Source organism: Paralichthys olivaceus, chromosome 17 (assembly GCF_024713975.1).
Source record: "Paralichthys olivaceus isolate ysfri-2021 chromosome 17, ASM2471397v2, whole genome shotgun sequence".
In the NCBI taxonomy this organism is placed as follows: Eukaryota; Metazoa; Chordata; class Actinopteri; order Pleuronectiformes; family Paralichthyidae; genus Paralichthys; species Paralichthys olivaceus.
In genome coordinates this window covers 3595284-3608420 of record NC_091109.1, presented here as the reverse complement: position 1 = coordinate 3608420, position 13137 = coordinate 3595284, and the positions used below count along the sequence as shown (strand labels likewise).

At 37.7% G+C, this 13137-nt stretch overlaps 2 protein-coding genes across 5 annotated transcripts in view; both read left to right on the top strand.

Annotated features, from left to right (window-relative positions):
• oxsr1b (oxidative stress responsive kinase 1b) overlaps positions 1 to 7362 on the top strand; it is a 36245-nt gene extending 28883 nt beyond the window's left edge. For all 4 annotated transcript variants that reach the window (XM_020087500.2, XM_069512066.1, XM_020087501.2 and 1 more), the window contains 7 exons: positions 1604 to 1639; positions 2190 to 2366; positions 2543 to 2598; positions 3055 to 3107; positions 3334 to 3402; positions 3958 to 4022; positions 4195 to 7362. In XM_020087500.2, coding sequence (XP_019943059.1) covers positions 1604 to 1639; positions 2190 to 2366; positions 2543 to 2598; positions 3055 to 3107; positions 3334 to 3402; positions 3958 to 4022; positions 4195 to 4269 — 531 coding nt within the window. In that variant the 3' untranslated portion in view covers positions 4270 to 7362. The remainder of the gene's footprint in view (positions 1 to 1603; positions 1640 to 2189; positions 2367 to 2542; positions 2599 to 3054; positions 3108 to 3333; positions 3403 to 3957; positions 4023 to 4194) is intronic.
• A 1009-nt stretch (positions 7363 to 8371) lies between these two features.
• Positions 8372 to 11989, top strand: LOC138405226 (solute carrier family 22 member 13-like). The gene is made up of 10 exons (XM_069512068.1): positions 8372 to 8811; positions 8961 to 9064; positions 9154 to 9308; positions 9922 to 10093; positions 10189 to 10309; positions 10384 to 10478; positions 10566 to 10780; positions 10905 to 11013; positions 11129 to 11323; positions 11409 to 11989. The coding sequence occupies exons 1-10, from the start codon at positions 8437 to 8439 to the stop codon at positions 11467 to 11469; spliced, it is 1602 nt and encodes a 533-aa protein (XP_069368169.1). The 5' UTR covers positions 8372 to 8436; the 3' UTR covers positions 11470 to 11989.
• The last annotated feature ends 1148 nt before the right edge of the window (positions 11990 to 13137 follow it).

Sequence of the window (13137 nt, the reverse complement as noted above, 5' to 3'; positions counted from 1 at the left end):
TGCTGAAGATCACATGCGAGTGCGACCTCATCACAGCCAGTTAGTCGCTGCAGTAGGTTTTTATTTTTTTTACAGTGAGCTATTCTGTCACATGGAGGAGAAGCCAATATGTGGTTTTCAGTGAGAAGTATCAGATATTAGAGGGTAGTTTTGACTGGAAAGAAAAGGATGTAAAATATAAAATACTTTACAGATCACAGATACATTAACTGCACTAATAAATTAAGCTATATACTATAAATGTATATAATATTTTCATTGAACGTTTGCTAAAACCAAAAGAGTGAGAGTTACCTTTCCTGGACGCCATCTGTATTTCAATTTCTCATTCTAAAACCTCTTTTTTATTTAAACTGACAAAATCACTTTTAATCAATAAAAGTCAAATTACCGATCATTCATTTGATTGTTTTATTTTTGATTTAATCACCATCTAGTGATTCAAATTTTAAGTCTCTCCGCTGCTTTCATTCTGCTTTTTACTGGCTTCTTGTTGGCAAACTGAACTTTGAATTCTTATATTAAGTCCCACAGATGTTTAATCTCAAAACTCCAATGAATAATTTAAGCATCAATGATTTGCCAAAATGAAACGATAACTCTTGAAACATATTCTCTGTAGTCTGTGCTGTTAGGAAAAATACTGGTTCCTCAGTAACAGCATGAAAACCAGTTATCTGGCATCTGAATCAATCGGCTTATTCAGTCGTCAGCTCGGACGCCACATCACGTCCTCTCAGTCAAGTCAGTTTGTCTTCATTTAGGCCTGCGAGGCTTCTGTGTGACTGCTCTGGTTTGAACTCAAACCTTTTTTTTGTTTGACTCTGTAACTGTCTGACTTTCTTCTGACTTACTCTGCTTCTTAACTTTTCAAATCTAAATCTCCAGGATATGTCTTCACTCGTTTACCACTCAATTAGCAGCACATAGAGGAGGGAGATATGAATCTAATCTTACATCTCGATAGACATTTACTCTATATAGTTTGATTCTAGTTACTTTTAGGTAATTCTACTGTGTTTTTGATGTAAGATAAAGAAAGGTAATTTAGGGGTAAATTTGGGTATTATGCCTGCTCTAGTACAGAATAAATACAGGTATGAAAGAATAGAATAAAAAGAGAATAGAATAAAATTGAAAATTATATAAAAAATAAAAACACAGAAATTATTGAAGTGCAGTTGCTGGTGCAAAATTCAGGTATTCCCATGTAACCTGTTTATAAGTTAGCAATATTGTTTAAATGAGCCTTTTATAGCCAGAAATATCGAAGGTATAGCTGCCGTGTAGAGCAACGTCTTCTACTGTTCTACTGGAATATTTCTTTCATCTCATATCGCCCGTTTATATCGGCACCAGTCAGCGAAGGGTAGTTGAAGCACTATTAGTCTTTCATCCCTGTGTTCTCCACTAGAATGATATCACTGAACGCTCAACTGAGTGATGGGTAGATAAATGAGGGAAGTAAACGAGTGAGTTGCTTTAATCTGATTATCACTCCTCTGTGGCTTACTGTGTTCTTTGCATCCATGTGTGCGGTTTTTAATTTGCTGAAGGCATCGCAGTGAAATCCTTCTCTGAGTGTTTGATCTGTTTTCCACAGTCACCGAGAGTGAAGGAGGGGTCGCAGAATTCAGAGGTGAGTGTCCTTCTACAGTTTTGCCTGAAACACTGTGATCATAGTTCAGTACGGTTTTTATCTTATCATTTGAACCTTCCAGGAAAGAAATATGTGGGTATGTGTGCACGCCTTCCTTTGTAGCTGTAAAAGCTGTCCTTGTTTAAAAATCAAGTAGATAGCCCAGTTATCATGTCCAAACCAGAATGTTGTTTGAATTCTTGATCAAACCTGGCCTGAATCGTCAGGTCTCGACGGGTCCCCACAAGCTTGAGTCACTTTAGATTTACCTTGATTTTAAAATGATAAGCATAAGAGTGTATTTTTTTCCCAACTACAATTAAGGAAAAACAAAGTGGCAGCAGTAGAAAAATTAAGAACTGGTTAATCTCATTTGAATGTCAGTGTCTGTTTTAGCCAAAAAATATAAAAATTCATTTATACTAAATCCCTATGAAAGGGTAGATGTCTCTCTCCATTGACAAGTTGTCTTTTGAGCTGTTCAGTTGTCTGTATCTTTTGAACAGGGATTTAAAAACATGAGTAAGATCAGATGGAATGTCTCCTTTAGGTTTTCCAGACTCCTGAGCCCTTAAGTAATCAACTCCAGCCGACGGCCGCAGGTCGGGCAGAACTACCTCAGGCTGCGGGCCAGATTCCACTGCAGCCCACACCAGTCAACACTCACTCCACTGCCCAGGCTGCATCTCCCACACCAGGCGAACCCGCTGCTGCTGCTCCCACACAGGTTGGTCCAACCTTTCCCTCACATGCTTCTAGTTTAATGCTTCAAATCATCAAACCACAGTTTTTTTTAGTTGACTTCCTTATTCTACTACTGTTGGAGCGCTAATTATTAAACTAAACTCTTATTCAACTTAGTTTTATGTTCATGTCTGAATGTTTCTGTCTGTGTTTCGACAGGGTGCAGCTGCTTCAGGGGATGTTAAGGCTCCCATTAGTTTGGTATTAAGGTTAAGGTATGTTTATTTATTATCACGTAGAAATCAGTGAAGGAAGAAGGGATTTGTCTTCACAATCTCTGTGTGTCTGTATTTTTCTTTTACTGTATATGGTAACAAGAATCGCTCTACGTAGAGCGCACACCTAAAGCTGCTCCAAATTTCTCACACTCTTAGATATCAGTTCCTTTAAAAGTGGTGGAAATGTCAAAACAAAAAAATATTTTGCAATGTTAAAGAAAGAGAAAATAAATTCTTGGAATCGTCTCCAGATCCAGAAGTTTCATGAAAATCTGAAAATGTTGTTTAGTCATGCTGACAAACAACAAACAAACCCTGGTGGAGGTTATGAACCGCAGTCATACAGAGTTTTTCTACTCTTGTGCACAAACACTCACATAGGACATGAATATTGAAGTCAAAGATTGATCAAGTTAACTCCTCTGATGTGGTTTCTCTCCTCTGTTCCCTCAGAAACTCCAAGAAGGAGCTAAACGACATCCGCTTTGAGTTTATGCCAGGGAGAGGTAGGTGGACTCGTTTTTTCTGTATGTTCCTGTCACCAAGTAGTTTTTTCTCTTGAAAATCCAGAGCTACATTTATTTTATTTCAATATTCATCAGCACTGAGAAGAGATGGTGCCGCAACACAGTCCCTCACTGTTGTATTGTCTTGACTGCATCAGTGTTGTGTTGTGGAACTTATTAAGCCACTTGTTAATATTTAAAAATCACCGTTGGTCACTCTTTTCAGACACAGCAGACGGCGTGTCCCAGGAGCTAGTGTCAGCTGGTCTGGTGGACGGGAGGGACTTAGTAATAGGTCAGTGATTCAAAAAACATTTCTCTCACAACATCTGAAGGTTAAAAATGTTTGTCTTTTTGTTTTATGGCTAAGGAGGCCCCAATTCATGTTATACAGCACCTCGTGCAAAAAACCCTAGTAAACCATTTGTTTATGCAACTGCTTTCAGACATGAGCTAAACTGCCAAATCCTTCTGGAGGGGCTGCATGTGTGAACACAAGTTGATCGCTGCAGCCATTTCCTGCCGCACCCCCATTGTAAAATATCTTGAAAATAAAATAGTGAGGATACAGCAGGAAAATGACTTGAAAACACAACCGATGCAAAACTGGAAGAACAAGGATGAAAATGTCAACTTGGAAGAATGAGAGTCAACACTGCATATGTGAAAAAGAAAACTCTGGAAACATTTCTGACCCTATTTTCCAGATATTTTCTGCAGTTCATGTCTGAAAACAGTTGAAGTAGTACAAACTTTTTTCACACAGATTCTGTTTTAAGATATTCTGATGTTCAAGATGTATTTTTGTTGGTCTTCCATCGGATTAAACCTTTTTTTTTTTTTATTTCAGTTGCAGCAAATTTGCAGAAAATAGTTGATGAGCCTCAAGCCAATAAAAACGTCACTTTCAAACTGGTGAGTAACTTTTCCAGTCACATTTTCAACTGAAGCAGTAAATGTTTGAAGTTGTTTCTAGAAAATCATTGATACTTAAAAAATCATTATGAAACAACTGACTGCTTTCATATTAACAACATTTCACTTGACCTTTCGAAATGTTGTTGATTCCTCTGTGTTATTTTCACAGGCTTCTGGAATTGAGGGATCTGAAATACCAGATGACGTCAAACTGATGGGCTTTGCTCAGCTCAGCATTAGTTAAACTGTTGTTCTACCTGGAACCATGACTTGCCTAAAAAAATGTGAAAATTAAAAAAAAAAAATAGTTCAATGCATTTTTTTTCTTTCTATGGCTGTAAAGAAACCACTACTGCCAAAGAAAACCGTACCGTTTATCACTCATAGGATTATACGACTCCGACTCGTTGAATTAGATCAGCTGAAGTATCAGAGCGTACAGTTTAAGAATCACTCAACAACAACATAAAAAAGAAAGTTTACAGTGTATACGTAGAAGGATGCAAGTATCTACAACGTTGTTTTTTTTCTCATTCTGGTCTTCTTCATGGTTATTTTCTCTCTTTAATATGTGATGCATTTGCACAATCTTAACTAACACCCTTAAATCCCAGTAAGTATAATAATGCCTTATATTCATCAGAACTACTGAATGCACGTTTTTTGGGGGGGGTCCCTAGTTACCGTATGGAGCATTATGTTGTCTGAAATGTACAAATGTGGTTTCAGATACTGATGTCAAACTTTTTACTTCTTTTGGAGGAGGAGGATTAAAATATTGTACACAAACCTGAAATGTGTGGATGCCAAATGATGTTGTCAGAACACCAACAGTCAGCGATCTCTAATAAGTTTTGTTCTGTTTATTCTATATTTTATTTCTTTGCATCAACAAATACTTAATAGTTATACTAATGTGACCTTCAGCTCCAATCCCATTTGAAATCTTTAGAAATTAGCTTCTATTTAGTACTATTAATGATATTCTTCTAAAGTACCTGGCCACTTAGTTTTCCTCGACTCGACAGAAGTGGTCTCGTAAGTTTTATTAGCATCAGGATGATTTATGTAGAATTAACTCAATAAACGACTCTGACCCTGTTTATTGTTATGAAGGAAAATGTCGACCAGTGCAATGGTGTGTTGTAGTTTCTACTGACACACATGGGATTTGTTGGCTCTAAGAAAATATAAAATATCACCTGACTTACCTTTTATAAATCTTAATTGAAATGTACAATAAAAATCTAAAGTTTCAGAAAAAAAGACTCAGAATGAATGTAAAATGAAATTAGAAACCTAATATAGATTTGTTTATATCGGCCTCTAGTGAAAAAACCCCCAAATATGAATTAAAAAGAATATTCTGTGATAAAAGTAAAATGTTTGACAGCACCTGAAACCACATACACACACACACACGTCGTAGGAGCAGATGGTCTGTTGGTATTAGTTCATGTCTGGAATCAGTTTCTCAAATCCTTAAAAACAAAAAAAGATAAGTGCATATTTGTTTATGTGGATGAAACACAAGTACTTGATTTAACCTCTAGTATGTAAATAGTGACATTTGGCATTGATTTGTTTTTGTACTGGGTGTTTCACTCTTGGCCTTTTTCGTGTCCTATGACACAATTTTTGGGTTGTAGCTCCGCGTGAAGGAAGACACCGACACTGATACATGGCTTTGACTTCCCTCGTTCTTCAGGACAAACTGTCACTTTTACTGTATTTCATGTATGACCTTTATTTACCTTTACTTGTAAAAAGAAAGACTTCCATTTTTCCCTTTTTGCCTTGGGGGAGAAAAAAAAAGTTGAATTAAATTTTGCTGTGGAGTCACAGCTGTCTGTCTGCTCGATACTAGATGTTCCGATACCATTTATCCTTTCCAATACCGATACCTGGACTATCTGCCGATACCGAGTACCGATCCGATATGAGTGCATTTAGAAAAAAAATTAACGTATACAACATTTAAACAGCTGTATGTATATGCTACTAACCCTGTATGAAGGTCATGATTGCTATCATTGTATGGCCTGGCTCAGGTAAAGAAATACAGAATGAGAAAAATTTATTTTATTATTGTTGATTTAAAAAAATACACAAATAAATACATCTAGGAATCCACAATTACTGTCTTTAAACAGCACTAAAAGAAAGTTTTGCGTTTCCATTTTAATTGAAAGTAAAATCGTGCCAAATTGCGGACATGTTAGCTATAGTGGGTAACGCTGCACCGCCTGAAATCAGTGGTTCACCGCTCTAAAAGCTGTACTTGATGTTGGCAGTACAGTAAAACTGCTGTTTTAGCAGGAAGGAAAAGGTGATCGCAGTTTAATCTGGGTGAAACCAGACGTGATGTCGGATCAGTACATAGGTTCACGTACTCGCCGATGCCCGACCTGGCATTTCCGGCAGTATCGGAGGCATTTCTGATTCCAGTGTCGGTATTGGAACTTCGCAGTACTCTATACCTGCCCACCCTAAAACTATGATTTTAAAGTTTTTGAATGATCATGTTTGATTCGGTCCCAGATCTCACATCCTTTGCCTCTGAATGTTTTTCGTGCGGTATCGATGGTTTGATGATGAATTATTCGGCACAGACGGCGGTGGCTGAAACTCTCTGCTCTATTGTGTAGATCTGAAATGCCAGCGAGGTTTTACTGTTTCATTTGGTGATGTGATGATATCACAACCCTCCAGATGCCATATTGAATGAATTTTCTTTTGCTTGCAGATGAAATGTTAAGAGGAAATCCCTGTATTTTGACTTTAAACATGTAAAATCTTTCGCTAGCCTTAAATTGGAAATGACCAATTGTATTTTTTTTTCCTTTTTGTTGACACGTGGAGGTTTTGATTCGATTTTTTAAGTGTAGGCGTTGTTACACGTAGAGATGTGTGAAATTAACATAAACAGGCATGTCGGGGGGGGGGGGAGATTGACGACGTCAGCAAACCCCAATGTTACTCATACGTTTCTAAACTGACAGGGTGTGTGTGTGTGCGTGTGTGTGGTATAGATCGAGCCCTGCTTCTAATGGAGATGAAGATCTAATGGCTTTGTTCTCATCCTTTCTCCAACATCATTCTCTATTGTCCTGCTTACATGTCGTCTATCAAAGCTGGAGCAACTGAACAGATAAAAAAACAAAACAACCTTTGTCCAGGCAATAACTCATCAAGGCTGTAATATATTTGAATTTCCCACCTCTTTTCACTTTTATTTTTTTCATTTTCTCATTTGCTCTGTTTTTGATCTTTTAGGAGTCCAAAGCATGTTTCTCTTGATTATTTTGAATCAATAAAGAATGAGCATATCAGCCGACTCTTAGCACTTGATGATTTATTGAAATGCATCATGTTCTGTGATTTTGAATAAGTTGTTCCAGTTAATAAAAGAATGTGAAAAGAATGAATTGAGAAACAGTCACCTACATGTACTGGTACTTTGATATTTTGATTTATGGCCCTTACCCTTAATCCTGCGTTCTCTTGCTGTATTCTTTCAGAATAGTGATATTTCTCAAGTTATAATTCAAATATTTTCCACAGTTTAAAAATTGAGCAATTGCTCCTCAGCTCTTTCTCCCTTCACTTGTATTGTTCTCACTATCTTGTCTTTTAACAACCATTTTGTCAAATGGGACAATATATCACAGGCCTTCCTCATCTGTTATTGTTTCTGTGCTTATGTCAAGAAACATCAGTCACAGATTAAAAACGTCCAATTCTGCCTTGAAAAGCATCGGAGGGGCGACGCAGACCAGCTGCAAACAAAGTGAAAAAAATCCTTGATCTGCCAATTTATATGGCAGATGCTCCAGAATTGAATCGGTTTCGTACTCAGGCCACATCCAACCTTTCACAAATTGTTATGGAAAACGGTTTATAAATTTTACGTAATCTGGCTAACTAATAAACAAACACTGATGGAAGGTGCTACCTTTGTGGGTCTCCATGTTGTAAACTCTCAGACAGTTTGTACGGTAATCCTTAAAGAGAAATTAACGCTCCCAGAAAACAAGCGGTAAAGGTTTAGTTCTGATTTAATGTTCACAACTTCACTCTTATGACTCTGAGTTAAGGATTTTCTTTCATTTTATCCCGGGCCTTTATTCTGCAGTTATAAAAGTCATGTAGCTTTGTTTTCAGCTGATTGGATCAAACATTACCACCAGCACTTGCAGTGATAAAATTAGCAACACATGACAAATTAGGCTGAATTCAAAACACATTTATGCAAAGATAATGTACAAAAGTCTGGACTTCACCTCAGGATCTTTACAAGTCACATTTTAACACCGTGATCACCTATTTCACTTAAATTCTTAACTTGTAGAAAAAGATTGCCAAGTTACCTCCTTGTTGTCGGGCACTCTGAGGAGAGACACACTCCAATATGAGCAACTTTGGGCAGATCCTGAAGGAGATTGGAGAGTTTGGTTTATTTCAGAAACGTTTAGTCGCTGCATTATGCATCCCCACCATTTTTGTAGCTTTTGATGAGATTGGTCAAGTGTTCACAGGCATGAACTTCCCTCATCACTGTGACACTGACTGGATCTTGGACCGAGGACCCAACCTGACTGATGAGAGACAGAGAAATCTCACCATCCCTGTGAACAAAGATGGAAAGTATGAGAGCTGTGCAATGTTCACACCTGTGGATTGGGATTTGGAAAAGATTGAAGCATTCGGGCTCAACACAACAAAGGGATGCATGAATGGATCTGATTATGAGGCACCCAAAGGTGCCTCCAGCATCGTGACAGAGGTACGAGACACTTATTGTCTATTTTCATACGAAACTATTTTTTTCAAGAAATAAATGGTGTTTTCAGGAAATTAATGTAGCAGATAATTCATTTTATTACTCAAAAATATTGCTGCTCTCAATTCTCTTTTTCACGTCCTGTTTCTTAGTTTGATCTGGTGTGTGACAGGAGCAGTCTTATCGAAGTATCACAGTCCATCTACATGGCTGGTCTTCTGGTTGGAGCGTTGGTGTTGGTGCCGATGGCTGACAGGTACGGACAAACTGTCTTTGAGAAGAAAATGAAACTATGAAACAAATTTATTTTACAATCTCTCAAACTGTTCTCTTCTCTCTTTGTAGGTTTGGTCGACGCTTTGTGGTCCTAATTTCACTCCTTCAGCTACTGTTGTGTGGTGTCGCTGTTGCTTTCTCACCAAACATCTATGTCTACATCGTTATTAAATTCTTAGGTGGCATCTCAATTGCAGGCATTCTTGCTAATTCATTTGTCATAGGTTGGTACAACACTGAAACTTCTGATACTTAATGCCACCGAACTACTTCAGCACCATTACTGTCCGCAACAGTCTAATTTCTGGTACTGCCACAAAGGGGTAGTATAATTATACGTGTGTGCAATTATACAGTGATAAACTGAGCACATGATGATGTCACATGTTCATGAAAATCTTCAGAGGGCCGATGCCCTGCACGAGGGCTGTAGCTCAATCAGTCAATGGTAACTCTTTCATATTGTCATACCATTTCCTCATTATGCAACAACATCATTGATACCAAATTATTTAAACTGCAGTCGGAAGAGATTCCTGAAATAAAGGAGAAAAAGACGTGAGAATTTTAATAATTAGCCTAAAATTTTTTACACAAACTTACTTTTTGAACCATGCATGACATCATATTTTAAATTCACTTATATGGCATCATATGATTCTGTTCAATATGAGCTTAATATTGTTTTTCTAGCTAAAATGACTTTTTTAGACCATGTTTTGACCTTAACCTTTGACCATAGCTCCAAAAGTAAATCATCTAAAGATACCATCTTAAGTAAGATTCCTACCAAGTTTGTTAAAAAATATCTGTCTTATCTGTCCTTCTACTCTGAAGGTGGAGAATGGAGTGATTCCTCCAAGTTTGCTCTCTGTACCATCATCTGCCACACTGCTTTCCCTCTCGGACTGATGATGATGTCTGGCATTGCCTATTTGATCCGTAACTGGAGGATCCTGCAGCTGGTGCTCTTCTGTCCTCTTGTCCTTGTTCTGGGAATGTTTTATTGGTCAGCAGCCTCACGTGCCACATTCAGTACTTGTTTCCTAAAAAAAAGAATATATTGTATTTTAGTTTGTGATCATGGATCTATATGTCAACTAGGATTCTTCCAGAGTCAGCTCGCTGGCTCCTCACCCAGGGCAAGAAGAAGGAGGCCATAAAGGAAATCTGCAGGGCAGCTAAGGTGAATGGGAGGAAGGTCCCAGAAGACCTAATGGAGAAGGTGAGCAACCTCAATTACAATGAAGCTATGAAGTAAATATTCTATAATGAAAAAAATATGCCAAAATCATTTAGCTTGAGGTTGTGGGATCACCCAAAAGAGGAACCATGTTGGACATCTTCAGGACTTCGTATCTGAGAAAACGTGCCCTTGTATTGAACTCGATCTGGTGAGACTTTAATTCAACCACAATCTGATGACCCTTTTAAACCAATAACTTTGTGGTGGCACTGAAGAAATGTTTCTCCCTTGATAGGTTCGCAACAAGTCTGATGTACTATGGTTTGAGCCTGGGTGTTGGTAACTTTGGTCTGGATATCTACCTCACGCAGTTCATCTTTGGTGTAGTAGAAATTCCTGCACGTCTGGGCTCTTTACCACTCATCCAGCACTTTGGGAGGAGGATATGTCAAGCTGGGGTGCTGATCTTTGGAGGTTCTGCTTGTCTTGGGATGCTTGTGATTCCAAAAGGTAATGTGTTACATATAACAGAATTTATTATTGTCTGTTAAATGTTTTTCACTCTTTAATTTAATCAAAAAGTTTAATGCCGATGTTTAAATGTATTCTGTCTGATTTATTATTTTTACTTTAGATCTTCCTCAAGTTGTAACAGCCATAGCTGTTTTGGGAAAATTTGCCGCAACTGCCAGTTTTTCCGTAATCTATGTTTACACTGCAGAGCTATACCCCACTGTTATAAGGTAAGGTAGCTATTGTCTTAGATGTAAAATGTGTTATGATGTAATATTGGCTAACATTGTCTCTTTTGCCTCAATTACTTGAGATAGCTGACGAGCCCATTATCTTTACTTGTAGGCAGAACGGTGTAGGTCTGAACTCCATGTGTGCTCGTGTGGGGGGCATCCTCGCTCCACTGGTCAGACTCTTGGACGTCTACCATTACACCATCCCCATGCTACTATACGGCACCATCCCCATTGCTGCTGGAGGTTTGTGTTTCCTACTGCCTGAAACGTGCAATGTTGAACTGCAGGACCACACTGAACAAAGGTGAGTTGATGAACCCTTTATCAACAGATTCTGTAAAGAAGACTTAAGTAATTGTGTGTAACAATGCTCTTGTTTTTAATTTCAGGGAACCTGAAAATGGAACTGCTGTGATTTTATCAAAATCTGGAAAGTTCACAAAAATGTAACAGGCAAAGATTCCACAGATATGGTGCTGACAATAATTTGTTAGGATGTTAAAATGCACAACTTTATGTTTAAGTGTTAATACATTTCATATTTAACTACAAATTCTTTATATTTAAAGTCTGAAGATTTAGTTGGCACATAGCTGCCAAGATTTGAAATAAAACTGTTAAAGTTAAATGTATCACCATGTTCCTTTTTATTGGTATGACCTTGTTACAGTCTTTTAAATATGGGAGCTTTTTCCAGTGCCCAGCACAAGATTCTGGGTTAATGTTATTTAGTAAAATGAAGCTTTAATTAAGTAGAACAGTAATGTATATCATGTATGATGTTAATTTTCCTTTACTTAGAAAAAACGTTTCAATTTCTGCCTTAAAAAAAGGTTTAATTTATTTTGCTGTGGAGCCATAGTGACCGATTCAATAATCATAACCCTCCCCTTTATAATTTTTTTTAAACACAAATAGTTTTCTGTGATTTTGAATAAGTTGTGGTTAATAAATGACTATACAGTGAAAACCTCCCACCAACATTTCATGAACCAATGAACACAGAATGTGCCATTTGACTTTATTGACAGTATAGTCTATGCCATTGTCTGTTCGCTCTTTGTGTTGTTCCTTTGAGTGGCCTTTAAGTTTATTACTTTTAATATCTGCCGTCAATAGTTTCAAAATAAGTTAGATATATAGTTTGACACTTTGGGGCCTTTGTAGACACTGTATTGTATTCAGCAACCCCAAGATTGCTTTCAGCTCATTTATATGGTGGCCCTGAAATGCAAATTTTGAAATTGATAAAATAGAATACAATGCCTGAATATCTCAGACAACAAGATTACTGATTAAGGAGAACTCAGGAAGCATCTTACGCAGACAGGTTTATTGCAAGCTTGATGTACATCAGAGACCCAGGATGAACAGTAACCGTAGTGATTGTCAACCCTAAGTCTGAAGATGTCTGACACATCGTCCCTACTTATCTCCTTCCCTCACCGCCCTGCATCATTCCAGCAACACTTCCATGAAAGGCTACAATTGCTGTATCTCTCAATGGTACTTGTATTTCAACCTGAACCATGCATACCTTTATCATGTTGTGTTGTTACATCTTGTTTCTGATATAATTTGAAAAAGAGTTGGTGCCTCTCTCTCTGGGGCATTTGAATTACCTTTAGTTAAGTCCCTGAGAATAGATGCTACACTTAACTGCTAGTTGGCCCTTAATCTATAACCTGACCTTGAGAAGGGTGTGTGTGTGGCATGAGGCAGGCTCTGTTCTGCAAACAAATAAAAGATGCAATTTGTCAGGATGGTCAAATATTCCCTCATACTTGCCTGCTGTTACATAGACACTCCTTATGTCATAAAGAGAATCAAATTTATCTGTTGACACAAGGTCATGTGATCATGTTACAGACTGTCGTCTTCCTCCCACGAAATTTTGAGCTCTTCTACCCTGCTCATACATTTTGCTGATCAAAGAGAATGTCAACAAAGGGACAAAAGTTCAGGTCCTACTGTAAACACTGGGCTCAAGTCACAGATCTGGACAGCTGCACAACAGCTGGACTTATCCTGAAACAATCGTAACATGTCACATTTTTAAACTATAATCAGCATCTTGGCAGATCATAAAAACACTGTGATTGTTAGTTAAACATTAAC

What these genes read in the sequence shown, in the direction of transcription:
- LOC138405226 (XM_069512068.1), top strand. Translation starts at nt 8,437, where the DNA reads ATGAGCAACTTTGGGCAGATCCTGAAGGAGATTGGAGAGTTTGGTTTA. An exon ending in CCTCCAGCATCGTGACAGAG is followed by an intron (nt 8,812 to 8,960) that starts GTACGAGACACT and finishes CCTGTTTCTTAG; the next exon opens with TTTGATCTGGTGTGTGACAG. An exon ending in CAGGACCACACTGAACAAAG is followed by an intron (nt 11,324 to 11,408) that starts GTGAGTTGATGA and finishes TTTTAATTTCAG; the next exon opens with GGAACCTGAAAATGGAACTG.